Below are 18,238 nucleotides of genomic sequence, written 5' to 3'. Positions count from 1 at the left end.
TATGGGGAAAACAAAGTACTAGTTACTAGTTGAGTCACAAGGTGGCATGGCTATAAATAGGAATTTTCCCTTTGTGTGAGTTCTACAAAGCAGACTTTTATTATCCAGGAACCCTGGATCCTGGCAGGACACTGATAAGTCAAAAGCTGGCTGGCTAAGATATGATGATGGGCGAACACCTCCTCATGATATGAAGGTACACCAGAAATCTCATGCAACATGTAACATAAAGACAAGTTTGGGGCAGGTGTTGTGGTCCAGTAGTCCCGTTTCCACTTTTTTTTTTTTTTTTAAGATTTATTTATTTATTTGAAAGAGTTACACAGAGAGGAGAGGCAGAGAGAGAGAGAGAGAGAGAGAGAGAGAGAGAGAGAGAGAGGAGGGGGGGGGGGGGTCCTCCATCTACTGGCTCACTCCCCAATAGGCTGCAACGGCTGGAGCTGCATTGATCCGAAGCCAGGAGCCTGGAGCTTCCTGCAGGTCTCCCATGTGGGTACAGCAGCCCAAAGACTTGGGCCATCTTCCACTGCTTTCCCAGGCCATAGCAGAAAGCTGGATCGGAAGTGGAGCATCTGGGTCTTGAACTGGCGCCCATAAGGAATGCCCGCACTGCAGGCAGTGGCTTTACCCGCTACACCAAAGAGCCAGGCACCCCCCAATCTCCTGGCCCCGTTTCCACTTCTGATGCAGCTTCCTGCTGATACACACCATGGGAGGCAGCAGGTAATGGCTCAAGTACTTGGGTCCCTGTCACCCATGTGGGAAACCCATAGAGATACTGGCTCCTAGCATGGCCCAGCCCCGGGCTGTTTTTTTTAAATTCATCTCTCCTACAATGGAGACCCTGAGCACCAAGACAAACTCCAGAAGAATCTGTTCGAAAACTGCTCCAGAAAACTAAAGATGCAATCACATCCAACAAACAAGTCCAGCTCTGCATAAAGTAGGACCAATCAAGAAAGTCTCAGGGCCTGTGCTGTAGCACAGCAGGTAAAGCTGCCACCTGTGGCAGCATCTCATATGGGCACCGGTTCGAGTCCTGGCTGCTCCACTGTGATCCAGCTCCCTGCTATGGCCTGAGAAAGCAGCAGAAGATGGCCTAAGTGCTTGGGCCCCTGCACCCACATGGGAGACCCAGAAGAAGCTCCTACTTTTATTACATAGGCTTGCTGAGCAACTGCAAATTACAAAACTAGTTTTTGTAGAACAGAGAGAAGACAGAGAGGCAAGTTGATGACCATGGTCTAAAAACCAGCAAAGTCCCTGTATTCCAAAGGTATGTTATTAATAAAGGAGGTGAAAAAACTGGACCTGGTGCATCTGGGAAATTAGACTTAAACCAGGTCACATGGCAAATGTCCTCTCAGCCTGAGAAGGCAGAAATGGACAGGGAAGAAAAGGACTTTGCTATGCCCTTGAGCAAACAAGAGCAGTGCAGACCCTCCTCTCAACATTCCAGGAGTGCCACACCTGTGTAGTCAGACCATGAAGTCATTTAAATAAGCAATACACCCTTAAATTGAGGACATTTATTTTGTTTCTCAATTTCAATGATTTCATTCATTTTGCCACCCTTATCCAACCTGTCACTAGTTTTCTGGTCACACCTGCCGCTACTTTCCATACCCAGTCACTGTCACATCCTCTCTACACCGCCCACCAGGAAGACCCCCTGGTACTCCTCTCCCTACCCAGGGGCGGCTTCAACAGACTTCAGGGCAGCCCACCCCTCACCCGGCTGCCCAAATTCCTTAAGGACGGGTTCAAAGCCTTTAGGACCGGCTTCCCCGAAGTCCTGTGCACATCTGGGCGCCCCAAGGATCCTCCCGCACCAACCCCCCTTAGCCACACTCCTTCAGGCCTATGTACTGCTCCGAGCTCTACAGACTCCCAATGGCTGCCTGCGTCCTCGGGATCGAGCGCCAGTCCTGGCCTTTCGCATACGCTGCGCACCAACCATGCGCCAGGCACTAGTCCAGGCCAGGTCACACGGAAGGTTCGGGGAAGTTCTGTGCCAGAGTCACTGCCCGGCTTCGGCTGCCCCCTGCCCGTCGGTTCAGCCTCCCCGTCCAGCGCTGCACCGGCACCGCAGCTCGCACTTGTTCCCCTGCGGGCGCCCAGGCCCGCTGCCTCCCGCGTCGCCCAGAGACAAGGCCCTCAGAACGTCGGCCCTGCTTCAACCCGTCCCGCCCCGCCGACCGCGGCCTCACCGCGGGTCCGCACCGCGAGAGGCCCCCACACAGGGCTGCCCTGCCGAGCGCCTGAAGGACCCCGTTGGGGCCCTGCGGGCTGCCCGAGGCGGTGCCTGGTCGCCGGGCGCCGCGACCGGAGGGCCAGGTGAGTCCGGACGCGGACTCTGGCTGAAGGAGCTCCCGAGTGGGCTAGATCCCCGGTACAAGGGGGTGGAGGTCGCGCAGCACGACCCAGAGAATTTGACGGGAGTTGGGGTGGGCGTTGCGGAGGCCGGAGCTTGAGGAAGTGGAGAAGAGGCCACAGGTGTGGGGTCCGAGGTAGCGTTGAGGGGACTGCAGGATCCCGCCCGACGCGGCCCCCTCAGATGTGGGTTGTCAGTGCCGAGGCCACTTTTAAAATGTGTGTAATTCTGTGAAGGAGAGGGCCCTCGGTTGGACAGGTTTCTGGATGTGTCTCTATCTGTATACCCGGAACCAGGCAGCCCTAACTTACCTGGCGTTAGGAAAGCAGCGGAACCGCTCTCCAGATCACGTGCCCTCCCCCGGAGCGCGCCCAGCAGCCTGGCTGTGGAGTGGCGGGGCCAGGTCCACCACTGCTGCCTTCAGAGCCAGCCCCAGCTTCCGGGGGTATGACCAGGAGCAAAAACAGCCCTGCTTCCATGCACCTGACCGTCTAGCGGGGAAAGACATAACAGGGAAACAGGCAAGCAGCTGTGAAAACGCTGCCTCGGTCTGATTTCTGTTGCTATTAACGGAACACCTGAGACTGGGTAACTTACAAAGGACAGAGATTGATTTGGCTGACAGTTCTGGAGGCTGGGAAGCCCAAAAGCATGATGCTGGCACCTGGCAGGTGCAGGACAGGGCTGCTACAGCAAATGCACACTGGCTCACAGACCCACCTGGCTCACCCACTCTATGATAATGGCATTAATCCGTTCATGACGGCAGGACCGCCCCCAACACTGCTATGTTGGGGATTAAGCTTTCAACACATGGACTATGAGGGATCCACTCAAACCAAGGCCTGGTATAACAGGGTTGGCGAGCTACCATCTGGACAAGTACAAGGTCACCAGAGGAAGCACATGTGGCCTTCAGAAAGGCCTCACACAGAAGCTGCCAGGCCAAAAGATTTTTTGGAACTGAAAGACTTCAGCTCATGAAGTTGAAGCAAAAGAAAGTTAAGCAGCGTGGGGTTCCAGACTAGGGCAGAGAGGTGCCCAGGGGAAGATCATGCATTGCCTTGCGGGGTTGCGAACGGAATAACAGGGTTAGATTTCCATGTTTACTTTGCTCTGGCTACTTTGTAGGGGAAGCCAGCGAGGCAGCTGCTAGCGAGGTCCGGGGAGGGGTGTCTTGGACTGGGGTGGTGACAGTTAAGGGAGTGATCTGGGTGCATGTTGAGATGTACTGAGTGGTAAAAGTCCCAGAACTTTGTGAGGGTGCAGATGTGGAGGGTGAGGGATGGGAGTCTCAAGAACGTCTCCACAGATAATTGGCGAAGATGCCAGGTTACTACCTGCAGTATCGGGGAGAGTGGCTTGGCTGACCTTGTCCCTGTTAGATTGGGTTTGGTGCAATATCAAGTTGAAAGCTGTAGAAGAGACATGAATAGAAGAGTCCTTGTCCTAGTTTGTTCGCTGGGGCCAGACCCTAGCACCACCTTTAACACAACTGTCAGACCAGCTTCAGGCTGAGAGAAACAAGAATGTTACCCAGGCTCCATCACTGGGTGTGTTCATGGAAGCCTTCCCTGTGTTGGCAAATTTGAGATAGTATTTTGAAACCTAGTTGTTATTCCTTTGGAGGTGATCAGTTTCTCACAGGAAACAGAATTTCACAGTTGGAGGAGACCTCAAATCCAACCCAGTTTATAAATACTGTATGTTGAGTACGCCATTTCTATAGTGCATCACGCCAGACACCAGGTGCAGAGATGAACAGAAATGAGAAGTGCACGTTCCTTTAGTCAGTACAACTGACTGAGCACCTTTGTGCCAAGCAGTTTCTGCTGCTCTGGATGCAAACTGACTACAACCAGTCCGTAACTTAGAGTAGCACTTCTACAGCCTCATCACTGAGAACAACTAAGCGTATTGAGAGGTTTGATTTGGGCAGAGATCCTGACCTATCATATCAGGTAAGAAATGGTGAATAGCTACCAGATTTTTTGCTGTCATTGTAATATTCACCCATTCTTGCCCATCCATTTTCCAACTCTAGAAATGATGAGACAGCACTATGCGACCTCAGATAGAAGGCCATAAGAGAATCAGGCATTGTACCTTTGTGGCTAGACTGTTCAGGAGTGTACATTACAAATCCTCTGTAAAACAGAAGTGTGGAGGGGAAGAGCATATTGGCAGAGATAGGTACTGTTTGAATTGGACTTCTTTTGAATGGGTGCCTCCCTTGTAGCCTTACAGTTGAACAAACCAGATTATATGTTTGTGGGGGCAATTTGAGAGCTGTCTACCACTCCCCTTAATCCCATGAGCCCAAAAGGGCAGCTGAATAAAATGTCTGTAGCTTTATGATGGCCCTGGCAGGTGGTCCAGGAGTTCTCAGAGCACTGCTCCCGAGTAGGGAAGGGTGGGAGAGCGGCACTCATGGGTCCCTAATCCAGCTCTCTGATGGCAGGATGACCTCCATCTTGCGAAGCCCTCAGGCTCTCCAGCTCACTCTCGCCCTGATTAAGCCTGATGCAGTTGCTCACCCACTGATTCTGGAGGTAAGGACAAATCAAAGCACCTGTTTCAGGTGCCGTATTGGTATCTGCGGTGACTATCAACTAAGTGCTAAACCAAATGCTGCTGAGGTAAAGCTCAGAGCCATGAACTGTGACCCTAAGGAAACTAAAAATCTGTTGGAGACTTGGGACAGATCTAAAATGCAAGAAAGGACCCAACACCATAATAAAAAAAAAATTGCAAGAAAATTTAGGAATATATTGATTTTCTATTGCTACATAACAGATTACCACACAGCTTAAAACAACACATTTCAATTTTCTGGGTGTAGTTTAAGGTTCCATTGGCTGGGTTTGGCTGGGTTATCTCCTTAGAGTGTCACAAGGCCAAATCCACTTCAGGCTCACTAAGGTTGTGATTATAGGACTGGGGGCCCTGCCTCCCTGCTAGCCCTCAGCAGTTCCTGGAAACCACTTGGATTCCATGTCACAGGATTCACTGCATTTCCAAGGCAGCAATGGTACATCAAGACCTTCTCACATTTCACATCTCTGACCTCTCCTACTGCCCCCAGCCAGAGAAAATTCTGCTTAGAAAGGGGCACCTGGGGCCAGCACCGTGGCGCAGTAGCCTGCGGCGCCACCATCCCATATGGGCACCGGTTCTGGTTCCGGCTGCTCCACTTCCAAAACCAGCTCTCTGCTGTGGCCTGGGAGGGCTGTGGAGGATAGCCCAAGTGCTTGGGCCCCTGCACCCACATGGGAGACCGAGAGGAAGCTCCTGGCTCCTGGCTCCTGGCTTCGGATCGGCGCAGTTCCAGCTATTGTGGCCATTTGGGGAGTGGACCAGCAGAGGGAGGACCTTTCTTTCTGTCTCTCTCTCTCACTGTCTGTAACTCTACCTACCTCTCAAATGAATAAATAAAATCTTTAAAAGAGGGGGCACCTGTAATTAATTGGGCCCACCTGGATAATCTCCCGTTTAATTAAAGTAAATTCAACTGACTGGCAATCTTAATTCCATCTGCCAAATCCCTTTTATTAGGTACTATATCACAGTCCTGTTGCATTGTATTCACAGTCCCGGGAATTGGGGGTGGAGGTATCAGAGGGGAGGGTTACTTTAGGGCCCCACCCACTACCATTTGGTAAGTACTAACTGAGCAACCCTGCAGAGTATGCCTGTCATGGTGCACAAGAGCACAGCAGTCGGGAATGGTGGCCTGGCATGGACTGGGCCAGGCCTCGAAGGAAGGGTGGAACTCTGTTAGTGCTAGGACAGGTGTTCCACAGAAGGCAGGTGCCAAGGCAGGAATGTGTGTGCCTTGGTTGTGGGACTGGAAAACTGGGAAGGGGCAGAGGACAGGGGAGTGCAGCCTTGAGCACTGAGCTAAAGTGGTTGCACCTCATCCCATGAGTAACAGGAACCACCCAAAACTGACCAGAGTGACGTGTAAATTCTGGAATGTTTAGTCTATCAAGGAAACTGGTCTGGAGAATGAAAGAAACTCAACGGCACTCCAGTCACAAGGCTTTTCCTGCTGGCTTGAATTCAAGGACCGCAGGATCATAGGGGCAGGGGCCCAACTCGAGCTGTGATTGAAGGTAGCCCACCAGTAGGACAGACCCTCAGGCCCTCTAGATTTCTTTTGGTCAGCCTGAGTCTCTGATTGGCTTTTGTCTTTGGGGTGGTGTTTATCCAGGCTGTTCATCAGCAGATTCTGAACAACAAGTTCCTTATTGTGCGAAGGAGAGAACTCCTGTGGAGAAAGGAAGACTGCCGGAGGTTTTACCAAGAGCACGAAGGTAGGACCAGCAGTCCTCCGGGTGGGCGGTTTCTCAGTCCCAGGAGGCCTGGAAGGGTAACTTCAGTTGGATCCCAAATGACAGGCCCTGTCTGATGTACCGTGTGAACCTGTACTCTGTCTCCTCAAGTCCTGATTCATACACAAACTTGGCATAGTTATAGGTCTTTTTTGTCCCCCCTCTATCAGGTTTCATAGTCCCAGCCAGAAATTTAATTTTATGTCCTGGTAAGAATATCAGTAGTTAACACTTAATATTTGTTCTGTCAGACATTGTCCTGATGCTCATTTCATCTCACTCCTCTGACAAGCCCAAGGGCCAGGTATCACAAATACACAAAAAGGAAACTGGATGAGGGAGGCAGATGACTAACTTGGAAACCACACAGACTCTAAGTAGCAGAGTGTGGGTTCAGGCCCAGGCGTGTCAGACCCAAGAGAAGGAGAGAGAGAGAGAGAGAGAGAGAGAGAGAATCTTCCATCCACTCGTTTACTGCCCAGATGGCTGCAATGGCCAGGGCCGAAGCCAGGAGCCAGGAGCTTCATCTGGGTTTTCCACATGGATGGCTGGGGCCCATGAATTTAGGCCATCTTCCACTGCTTTCCCAGGTCATTAAAGGGGAGCTGGATCTGAAGTGGAGCAGCCAGGAGATGAACCAGTGCCCATATGGGATGCCACATTTCAGGCAATGGCTTCACCTGCTATGCCACAATGCCAGCCCCCCCTTGTTATTTTTTTCTATAACAGCTTTTATTATTCCAGGTAAGGAGGTAGAAATACCCCCAAAATTCTCTTGGGCACCAACATCCTGATGAAGTTACTCTTTCTTTGCAGGGCGCTTTTTCTACCAGCGGCTGGTGGAGTTCATGGCCAGGTATTTCTGATTTTGGATTCAGTATCTTTATCCATGAGGCCCATCTTCCCAGCCCCCTAAATAGATTGTTTAATTTCATTTGCCCCTAAATAGATTTCTTGATTTCATTTGCCACTCTTTGAAGTTGTAACCACCTGTCCCATGGTGGTTCCTGGACCAGCAACTGCAGAGGAGCACACTGGGTGCTGCCTAGCAACTGCGGCTCTCCATGGCCCCGGTGCCCTTGTCTGTGCAGCAGCACTGGTAATCAGCTAGGAAGGCGAGGCCACTCTCAGGGTGTACACTGTACTCTGCTCACAGCAGTCCCTCTTGGACTAGATGGCCGGATTCCTTACATGCGCTCCTTTTGTTCACAGTGGGCCCATCCGAGCCTACATTCTTGCCCACAAGGATGCCATACAGCTTTGGAGGACACTGATGGGACCCACCAGAGTATTTCGAGCACGCCACATAGCCCCGGATTCCATTCGTGGGAGTTTTGGCCTCACTGACACCCGCAACACCACCCATGGCTCAGGTGGGTCCACCTCCCTTGTCCACAGCCACGATGTTCAGGGGTTGGTGGGCGGGTTATATGGTGGGGTTGACAGCCAGATCCCACCAATAAGCTTCCTTTCCATTTATGTTTCTGACTGTAGGTACCTGTCTCAGCAGATGTGGCCTCCAGATATTCTTTTTCTTTTTTTTTTTTAAGATTTATTTATTATTTGAATTGCAGAGTTACAGAGAGGCAGAGGCAGTCTTGCCTCTGCAGGTTCAGTCCTCAAATGGCCGCAACAAGCCAGAGCTGGGCCGATCCAAAGCCAGGAGCCAGGAGCTTCTTCCATGTCTCCCATGCTGGTGCGGGGGCCCAAAGCACCTTCCACTGCTTTCCCAGAGTATCAGCAGGGAGCTGGATCAGAAGTGGAGCAGCTGGGACTCGAACTGGCGTCCATATGGGATACTGGCACCGCAGGCAGATGCTTAACCCACTACGCCACAGTACTGGCCCCCTCTGGATTTTCTTTCTCTGTCCTAGGTCTGAGGGAGCCAGCAGGGAGAGCAGAGGCTCTGATTTCTGAACCTGATCATGATCACCTCGTGCCTGCACCCTGTACAACCTGTAAGGATGCCCTCTCTCACCTTCCCTTGCAGACTCCGTAGCTTCAGCCAGCAGAGAGATTGCAGCCTTCTTCCCTGACTTCAATGAGCAGCGCTGGTATGAAGAGGAGGAGCCCCAGCTGCGCCGTGGCCCCGTGCACTACAGTCCAGAGGGAGGCATCCATCATGCAGCCAGGCCAGAAAGTCCAGGCCCAGCCTGATGGAGGCCTCAGTCCAGGAAGACCTCTGACTCAAAACAGGAGGACCAGGGCAGCCTGAGCTCCAGGTACCCTCTCTGCTGGGCACACCACCTGCCAGAGGGCCTGGCTCATCGCTGCTCACCCTGCAGTCTGGCTCTCTATCTACCTCTTCTCTAGAGCTTGTCCAATCGCCTTGCCTAAAAATGCAGAGCGCACTTGGGCTCTCTTCCTCAATAAAAGTCAGTGTTCTGCCGAATCCTCGAGGCTGGGAGCATTCTCGCCTCCTCAGATGTTGAAACTGAACCTGCCCTGAAGCCAGGTTTCTAGTCTGTGCAAATGAGGAGAGAACTGTGTCAGAATCTCCCAGTAGGCTTGCTCTCACACACTCGGTGTGTAGCTTATGTAGTGCCTAAAGGCAGCCAGAGACAGAGCCAAGTGTCAACTCAAACCGAGTAGCAAATTCAATGTCTGTTTTATTTGGTTCATATATATAGTTCGTATAAAAGTAAATCTTGCAGACACTGAGCCAGTAAAAGTTGAGGTACATACAGAAGCTTTAGGTGAGGAGTAAGAGCTCAGAAAAACTGCTGAGGGGGGCCGGTGTTGTGGTGCAGCTAACTAGCCACGGCCTGCTACAACCAGCATCACGAGACCTCTCTCTCTGCCTCTACCTCTCTGGAGCTCTGCCTTTCAAATAAATAGATAAATCTTAAAAAAAAAAAAAAAAAAAAAGTAATGGTTTCAGACTTGGTGACTGAGTAAAATGAATGAATGGGATTTAAATTAAGAAAATTGGAGCCGGCGTCATGGCATAGCGGGTTAAGCTGCTGCCTGCAATGCCAGCATCCCACATGGGCACCAGTGACTCCTGGCTGCTCCACTTGTGACCCAGTATCCCTGATAATCTGCCTGGGAAAATAGCAGAAGATGGTCTGAGTGCTTGGGCCCCTGCACCCACATGGGAGACCTGGATGAAGCTCCTGGCTGCTGGCTGCTGGCTGCTGGCTTCGGCCTGACCCAGCCCCAGCTGTTGTAGCCACTTAGGGAGTGAACCAGCAGATGGAAGACTCTCTGACACTCTCTTTCACACTCTCTCTCTCTCTCCTTCTCCTTCAAATCAATAAAAAAATCTAAAAAATCTTAAAATAAAAAAATGAAGGGAATCGATGTGATTGGCGAGACAGGGTATTTGTAGCAAAAAAAAAAAAAAAAAAAAAAGAGAGAGAGAGAGAGAGAAGACTGGCATGCTACACTCCATCATGCAGTGGTGAAATAGCTGACAAAGGGGATGTAATCAAATCCTGCTGAGGCTTCAAATCATATGAAGTCTGAGGAGTGAAGGAAGGGATGAAAAAAATAAATAAGGTCAATGGAGGTATCAGGAATAGTGTCTGCTAATGGTGGGGACAGAGACAAGAGAGGGGCGACGAGGACTGTGTGGGATCAGACACTGAACGAATGGGGACTGCTTCCAAGTTTGCAAAGGGAAAGAGATGCTGTAAAAGGACAGAGAGAAAGGGGATTAGAAGAGGTTTTTTTCCCCCTCCTCAGGATGGCAATAATCCGAACATGCTTAAATGCTAAAGGGAGAAACAGTAGACAGGGATTGGCTTAAGATCATTTATAGTCAAATAAAGATCCCAAGAGGTGAGTGTTTGGGCACCACAGGTTAAGCCACCAAAATATTTTAGACTGCTTCACTATTTAGCTACAAATATATTAAAAGTAAATACAAGAGTACTTCAAAAGTTCATGGAAAATAGTCTTGAAAAATTAAGTTTATTTTGGTGCAAAATTTTTGAAATTCAAGCAGGTTTTTTCCTAAAATGCATTTCCACAAACTTTTTGAAAACCCAGTGTACACGTGCTCCTTGACTTACCATGGGGTTATATCTCAATAAACCCATTGTATTCTGAAAGTATCATTAAGCAAAAAGTGCATCTAATACTTCTACTGAACATCTCGGCTCAACCTAGCGTACCTTAAACCTGCTCAGAACACTCACATCAGCTTACTTCTTGGGCAGAGGGAGACACAGCTAGCCCAGAGAAAGATAAAAAGGTAAAGTATGCTTTCTACTAATTATGTATTGCTTTTGCACCTGGTCTTTTTTTTTTTTTTTTTTTTTTTTTTTTTTTTTTTTTTTTTTTTTGACAAGCAGAGTTAGAGACAAAGGTCTTCCTTCCATTGGTTCACCCCCCAAATGGCTGCTATGGCCGCTGTGGGTGGCGCACTGCCTCCAGCGCACCGCGCTGATCCGAAGCCAGGAGCCAGGTGCTTCCTCCTGGTCTCCCAAGCGGGTGCAGGGCCCAAGCACTTGGGCCATCCTCCACTGCCTTCCCGGGCCACAGCAGAGAGCTGGCCTGGAAGAGGGGCAACCGGGACAGAACCGGCGCCCCTAGACTAGAACCTGGGGTGTCGGCACCGCAGGCGGAGGATTAGCCTAATGAGCCACGGCGCCGGCCTGCACCTGGTCATATTAAAAACCGTAAGTCAAACCATCGTTAGAGACTATGTAAAATTAAAAATGCAGTTTCTCAACTGCATGCAGCACTTCTCAGGTACTCAGCAGCCTAGCCCATGACAGCCAGAGCAGGCGGGCAGGCCAGACCCTGCCCAAGCAGCAGGTTAGACAGTGCCTTTGATGCCAATAGTAGATACATTCAGGCCCTAGTCTCCCCTCTCTGAACCTCTCTGTCAGTTTAAAGTTCCTTTACCCTCCTTTGATGATTGCAAATCAACCCCTTAATAAGATTAACTCACTAAATCCAGGGAGTGGTGCATTAGGTCCCAGCCTCACAGGATCCCGAATCATAAGACTCATGAGGTCATTTATCTTCTTTACAGATAACATCTTAATGTCAGGCCTTGTCTTGACGGAGTTTTGTTGGTTGGTTGTTTACAAGAACCCCAGGCCCTGGGCAAAAAGTAATAACCACCTGCGCTTAACACTAGACTGACTGGCGCCCACGTTTGCCATCAAAATTCCCAAAAACATTGTCCTATGGCTGATCAATCAAGGAGGGCCACGCTAACTTGTACAAGCAGAGAACACACCGGGAGCTAAGCGTGCACCTGTCGAACCTAACTTTAATCTGTAAAGATTCCTTTATCTTTCACCACCGGACGAAGCTGCGAATTACAGCGATAGCTGCCCGCACTTCGTGCTTTCCACTTTGCAAAACAAATTCCTACTTTCTGGCACTATCCAGCTGCAGTGACTGGCTAAACAGGCCTGGGCGGGCCGACCGAGGTGTGGGGGCTCCACGACCAAGGACGAAGTCGTGCACAGGTGGCTGTGAGAATGGTGGGCAGCGAGAGGAACGCTAGCCAAACTGGAGGGTGAGCGGCGCGAGGGGTTGTCAGCGCCCCCACTCGGCGTGCGTGCGACCAGTGAACACGGGAGAGGGGAGGCGGTCACACTCTTTCCGCCAGGCCTTCGCCAGTCCGGCCTTTGCCTCGCCGGACCGACTCACCGTCAGTGGCCGCGGCCAGTAGCTGCTCCCGCCGAACCCAAATTAACGACCGGTGGCCATGGCAAGCAACGCGGGTTGGAAGTCGGTCGCGCGCGACACCCACCGCTTGGGGCGTCTCAGGAGGAAGTGCGTCACGGCCCGGCGCGCAGCCTGCCGGGAATCGTAGTTCTGGGGGCGGGGTGAGGGGTGTGCTGCGTCTCGCGAAGAAATCGGGAAATTCATTGCCCAGTCCCACTGTTTCGCTAGCTTCCCCTCCCCACCCCGGGAGCTCCCACATGAGGCATTTCTTATATTTTTGCTCTTACCACAGTAAACGTAAGCACAATATAGTGTTTTTCATGCTTTTAGGCGTGGTTCAGTCTGCTGAATTCTGTAATGATGTGCGCTGAGCCATTCTTCATGGTCATGGCTGTATGGTGTTTAACGCAGAGGTAGACCAGCATTCCACCTGAACATCCTCACGTTGGTCTTCTTGATCCCTGGCTCCCAGAAGATGGGTGCTGTTTGTTTCTCGGGCTCTCTGCCCTCCAAATAAATAAATTATTTTTTAAGAAGAGCCATAACAATAATAAACAAATGAGAAACATAAACTTGACTACAACATAGAAGTTAGAAGTTCTAGTTCACACTCATCCCTTTTTTCATGTAAAAGCGATCTGGGGGTGGGCATTTGGTGCAATGGTTTGGTCACCATTTGGAATGTCCACATCCCACTTCTAAGTGCTGGCTTTGGGACCCTTCTGCTCCACTCCCAACCCAGCTTCTTGCTGGTGTGCACTCCAGGAGACAGTGGATGATGCCTTGAGTACTCGAGTCTACCACCCATGTAGGGGACCAGATTGAGTCCCAGGCTCCTGACTCTGGCCCAGCCCTGACTGTTCTGGGCATTTGAAGGATGAACCAGTAGATAAAAGATCTCCCCCCCCCCCTTTCAGATAAAATAAAAATAAACACATAAATACTTTTTAAAAACAGAATAAAGCAAATGGGACAAAATATTACCAAAGGTGTCAGGGTAAAAGAATTATAGGCAAAATTAAAAGCAAGACCAAAACAGAATGTTGGACATTTTTGCACTGTTCTTGCTACTTTCCTTTAAGTTTGTAATTATTGCCAAATAATTTTTTAAAAAGATTTATTTTATTTATTTGAAAGAGTTACAGAGAGAGGTAGAGACAGAGAGAGAGGTCTTCATCCGCTGGTTCACTCCCCAGATGGCTGCAACGGCCGGAGCTGCGCCGATCTGAAGCCAGGAGCCAGGAGCCTCCTCTGGGTTTCCCACATGGGTGCAGGGACCCAAGGACGTGGGCCATCTTCTACTGCTATCCCAGGCCATAGCAGAGAGCTGGATCGGAAAAGGAACAGCTGGGACTAGAACAGGTCAGGGCATTAAACCGCTGTGCCACAGCACTGGCCCTACCAAATAATTTTTAATAAAAAGTATAACATTAGGTAACTGGATAAGCATTACACCCCCATTTTTTAAAATTAATTTATTTATTTGAAAGTCAGAGTTACACAGAGAGATGGTGAGGCAAAGAGACAGAGAGGTCTTCTACCCGCTGGTTCACTCCCCAGTTGGCCGCAACGGCCAGAGCTGCACTGATCCGAAGCCAGGAGCCAGGAGCTTCTTCTGGATCTCCCACGTGACTCCAGGGGCCCAAGGACTTGGGCCATCTTCTACTGCTTTCCCAGGCCATAGCAGAGAGCTGGATCAGAAGTGGAGTAGCCAGGACTGAACCAGCACCCATATGGGATGCCAGCCCTGCAGGCCACAGCTTTACCCGCTATGCCACAGTGTTGGCCTCCACACTCTCCCCCAAGTGTAACTTCCAGTCTTCTGCTCAAGACTCTGCCACTAAGACCCTGCTACAGTTGCACACTTCTTTTGGGAATGAGCTAATAAAATACAATTTCTGTTTATGCCAGATAAAATATACCCTAACGGGTATACATATAATTTTAGAGAATAAAGGAAATGTATAAATTGTTATTTACATATATTACAAACCCTTTGCCACAACCATGTTGATAAACACACCATCCATACTGACAAACACACCCATACTCTCACACACCCATGCAGAAAACCCCACACTCATACCCAGCTATACGCCCTGACATACCCACCCCTTACACACTCCTCATACACATACTCCCCAGGCACACACACAGCCACAGCCTGACATAGGCAACCACACTTTAGAAACCCACACGGAGGCATCCTACACTGACAGTCCCCACATACCCCTATCAGACAGACACCCGAACCCACATCCACAAGCCCACACACATCCGACACATAATCACACACACAGTCACATAAAACTCCATAGCCACACACAGCTGTGTCCACACACATACCCTTAAATACCTTCCCATTCACTGTGTGCCCACACCTTGACATAACTCAGCATGCATCCACGCATCTCAGACACAAACTTCCTAGAGATTGAAAGGATACAGAGGCTGTGGAAATGCTCCAGGTTGGAGGAGTCTCGAAAAGCAACAGCCCTGCAATACCTGCGCACTGCAGAGCCCCCACATGGAACAGGCGAAGCCATTAGGAGTCCTCCCTGGGCCCCTTGCAAGGACACCCTCAGCATTTTCTGAAACTCCCAACTCCTGCTGTCTCATGAGACTGCCCCCACCTCACTCCCTGCCTCCACTTCCCACACCTCGGCTGCCTGGAGACACCTTAGCTTTCCCCTGCCTGTCTGCACCCAGGCCCTGGTGCCTCCACAGGCCTGGAGCGCAGGACTATTTTAGTGTATGAGCAAAGGGCCCAACTTCCATTCCCTCCCCTCAGTCAGTCACCACTGTGCACAGGCTGTGGGCAGAGGGGGCAGGAATGACCTCCCTGGCATTTCCTGCGGGCCCCCGGGAAGGCAGCAGCTGAGAAAATAACTGGGCAGGGGCCCACAGGCCTGAGGGGATCTGGGCAGGGCCCTAACACTGACTGCAAGCTTCTCCAGCACCCTCCCCCAACCCGCTGGCCCTTCAGAGCTAATGCAGGCAGGTGACGCTGCACCTGCTTCCCCCTCTGTCATGCCTGCCCCCCAAAAAAGGCTCAGCCCGCAATGCAGCACCACCACTAGCCAGCCCATCAGGGAATCATCCTCCCCCTTCCTCCTCTCCACCTCCAGGGCTCCATCCCCGCCAGAACTTGGCACATTAGCCCGCGCTCCCTCAATTCTTTCTACTTCTCCTTTGGCCACTGCTCCCAGGAGGAAAAGTCCTGGCTGCTCTCCTCTCCCCCTCTCCAACATTGGACATCAGATCCAATCTCCCGCTGCTAAAGCCATCACCGTCTCCCCCTTGCTCTTCAGATCCTGGACCCGTCCATCCCTGCACTCCCACCCCAGCCCCACCCCTGCCTGCCTGCCTGCCTGCCTAGTATGCTCCTTGTATGTCACAGCCCAGGCCCACCACACCTGTCACTGTGCCTTTGTCAGGCTGTCTTCCCCCCCAGGCTGGGATGGGGCCTGCTCCCTGACATCCTTGTAACACAATGGGCATCAGTTGTCCATGGAGCTCACCATCCAGGGCTTTGCTGTCAGGGAGAACTGGCAGCCAGCCCCCGGGGGATAGCAAACTCTATGAGTGTATCCTTAGCAAAGCACCTGGTCCCCTCCTCCCGTGTCATCTCTCTGCAACCGCCTTAAGTGTCGGAGGGCAGCAGGTATGCTAAAGACCTGGGGAGGGCCCTGAGAAGTTGTCCTGGACCTCCTGGCCCTGCTATATCACCTCACATTTCCTTGATGGAACAGCTGCTCCCACCTGCTTCCCTCTCTGTCACACACACACACACACACACACACTCCTAGAGCTGGTGACAAGGAAGAGGCAACACAAATCAGTTGATCCCTGGAAGAGTTGCTTTCACACAGTTTATTTTTCAGAGTCCAGAAGCCTGAGCCAGGGCAGGGCAGACCCTAGTAATCCGTCCTGGGTGCAGGTTTCGGCAACAAACCCTGGATTTTCTGACCAATTTTTTTAAGCTTTGCTTTAATCTTGTTTTTAATTCTTCGTAAGCGCTTACGCAGCCCAGTAGGTTCTGGGGACTCTTGGGCCTGTACACCAGGAAGAAATGGACTCCTTGTGAGACTGCATCCAGAGACAACCCAAGACCCCTTTCTACCTAACCTCCCAGCCCGGGACACCCCAAGAGCCTTGGGGCCTCAATTCACCCTTTGGTGTGACCTTTGGATGGTGTGGTTGAGTCTCTATACCCAATAAACACAAGAGAAAACTGAGTCCCAGAGAGAGTGAGCCCTCCCCCATGGACTTTCTCCAGGCTAAGAGCTCATTGCTCCAAGTCAGTGGCTCTCAGGCTTCAGCAGGGGAAGAACCTCCTGAAGTGCCTTTGAAAACAAACTGCTAGGCCCCAGGAGGTCTGAGTGGGCCCTGGGAACCTGCATCTGCAACAAGTTCCCAGATGAGGTCCGCACTTGGAGAACCACTGCTCTAAGGGAATGCCCTAGAGATGGGGTTCAAGTTGAGGAGCCCAGGGTGCCCCCTGCATCCCCAAACAGCCCACTCACGCTGTTGCAGCGGATGTCAAAGGAGTCCCAGGCCTGGTACCGTGTCACAGTCCCCACACACTGCTTCACCAGCTGAAAGGGAAAACTCAACAAACTGGAACCGCTTGCTGTGACCTCCCAGCCCCATCCCAGGAGCCGCTTGCTTACCTCCTTGGAGGCTCCCACCCAGCCCCCAGCCTCACCCCATCTTCCTTGAAGTCACACTGCTCTGGTAGCTTCCATGTTGTCCGGGGGCACTCCGTCTCCTTCACCTTAAAGCTCACAGGCTGCGGGGTGTATGGGTTCTCATCCTGGCCAGAGGGGACAATGCGGAGACCAGGCTCAGCCCTATCCTTGCCTCCTCTGATCGCCTCCCTGACCCTCCCCACTACCAAACAAGGGAGCAGCCTTCCAGCAGCACCTACAGTGCGGGGCTGGGCGCTGGAGGACTGAGCGCTCCCTGAGCACACAGAGGGCGCGAGCAGCCTCAGAGTGCCTCTGAGGGCAGCCACGGGGCTTCTTGGAGGATGGGTTCACTGGACCCTCCAGGGATTAGAAGATACAGAAGGAGAATTAAAGCAGGGGGAGGCACAGTTACTTCCCGGAGCCAATGACTCGATCCTTGTCCCTGGGGCCTGCAATGGGAGGGGCCCCTCTGGCACAGCAGGGACTCTGAGGCAGGAAGTCCTCTTGCTGGGGGAGCACACAGAGCCCCAGGAAGTTTTCCTGGGAGAGCAAAGGAAGCTCTGTGTGGCCAAGCCTGGCTGGAGCAAAGCCACCCGCGGCCTGGCCCGGGCTCACCTCCAGAGGCTGGGGGTCCAGGCTCAGGAGGCGGTAGAGGTTGGCCTCCGAGGACCGCTGGTTGAAGGCATCCACAGCACGCAGCACAGCCTCTCGGTAGCTGAGGTCCTGGGCGATGGCTGGGGGCATCAGCAGGCCCAGCAGCAGCAGTGACAGTGACCACCGGGCCAGGGAAGGTCTATGCTTATGGGTCTCCATCCTCCCCAAGTCTGCCTCCCCTCTGCCCCCAGGATCCTCCTTTATACCCTGCCTGAGCCTGATGCGGAGGCCCAGCCAGGACCCTTCCTGACCTGTCCATCACTGGCTGCCTGCCAGGGTTGGGGCTGGGCTTGCCTCAGCCCCTTGCTGTTGCCTCACTGGCCTGCTGGGCAATGACCTGGTCTGCCTGTGTGCAAGATGAAGAAACGGTTTCCTCACCTCCTGGCCACTGTCGGCCTCTCCTGGACCCCACAGGGATGGTCACACGCAAGGTGCTGAGGCCCACACATGAACTGCGGCTGCACACTCAGCCAGAGCAGGAGGAAGGAAAAGGGGGCTGCTGTGCAACCTGGTGTCACAGCCCAGATGTTGCCCCATGGCCTCTTGGTCAAGCA

General features: G+C 51.9%; 3 protein-coding genes across 9 annotated transcripts in view; 1 reads left to right on the top strand and 2 right to left on the bottom strand.

Moving 5' to 3' along the window:
* Nucleotides 1–12,414, bottom strand: part of FBXW12 (F-box and WD repeat domain containing 12) — an 83,111-nt gene extending 70,697 nt beyond the window's left edge. For 4 of the 5 annotated variants that reach the window (XM_062200755.1, XM_062200759.1, XM_062200760.1 and 1 more), the window contains exon 1: nt 12,322–12,414. The gene's annotated coding sequence lies outside the window, so the exon portion shown is untranslated. Of the gene's footprint in view, nt 1–2,685; nt 2,773–12,321 lie in introns of those variants that run through there. The other variant, XM_062200756.1, reaches the window with a different exon arrangement.
* On the top strand, nt 2,251–9,100 carry NME6 (NME/NM23 nucleoside diphosphate kinase 6). 3 transcript variants are annotated; one of them, XM_062200764.1, is made up of 6 exons: nt 2,251–2,337; nt 4,836–4,926; nt 6,588–6,690; nt 7,525–7,564; nt 7,921–8,081; nt 8,699–9,100. In XM_062200764.1, the coding sequence occupies exons 2-6, from the start codon at nt 4,837–4,839 to the stop codon at nt 8,863–8,865; spliced, it is 561 nt and encodes a 186-aa protein (XP_062056748.1). In that variant the 5' UTR covers nt 2,251–2,337; nt 4,836; the 3' UTR covers nt 8,866–9,100. The 3 variants fall into 3 exon arrangements, with proteins under 3 accessions (XP_062056748.1, XP_062056750.1, XP_062056749.1); XM_062200766.1 differs by lacking the exon at nt 2,251–2,337 and adding an exon at nt 2,409–2,496; XM_062200765.1 differs by lacking the exon at nt 2,251–2,337 and adding an exon at nt 2,521–4,335.
* A 3,792-nt stretch (nt 12,415–16,206) lies between the features above and the next one.
* LOC133766477 (antimicrobial protein CAP18) lies at nt 16,207–17,843 on the bottom strand. The gene is made up of 4 exons (XM_062200153.1): nt 17,646–17,843; nt 17,048–17,155; nt 16,866–16,937; nt 16,207–16,394 (listed from the first exon to the last, which is right to left on the bottom strand). The coding sequence occupies exons 1-4, from the start codon at nt 17,841–17,843 to the stop codon at nt 16,257–16,259; spliced, it is 516 nt and encodes a 171-aa protein (XP_062056137.1). The 3' UTR covers nt 16,207–16,256.
* Between the last annotated feature and the right edge of the window lie 395 nt (nt 17,844–18,238).

The sequence above is a fragment of the Lepus europaeus genome, chromosome 9 (genome assembly GCF_033115175.1).
Source record: "Lepus europaeus isolate LE1 chromosome 9, mLepTim1.pri, whole genome shotgun sequence".
Lineage (NCBI taxonomy): Eukaryota > Metazoa > Chordata > Mammalia > Lagomorpha > Leporidae > Lepus > Lepus europaeus.
This window is presented reverse-complemented; position numbering and strand designations above follow the sequence as displayed.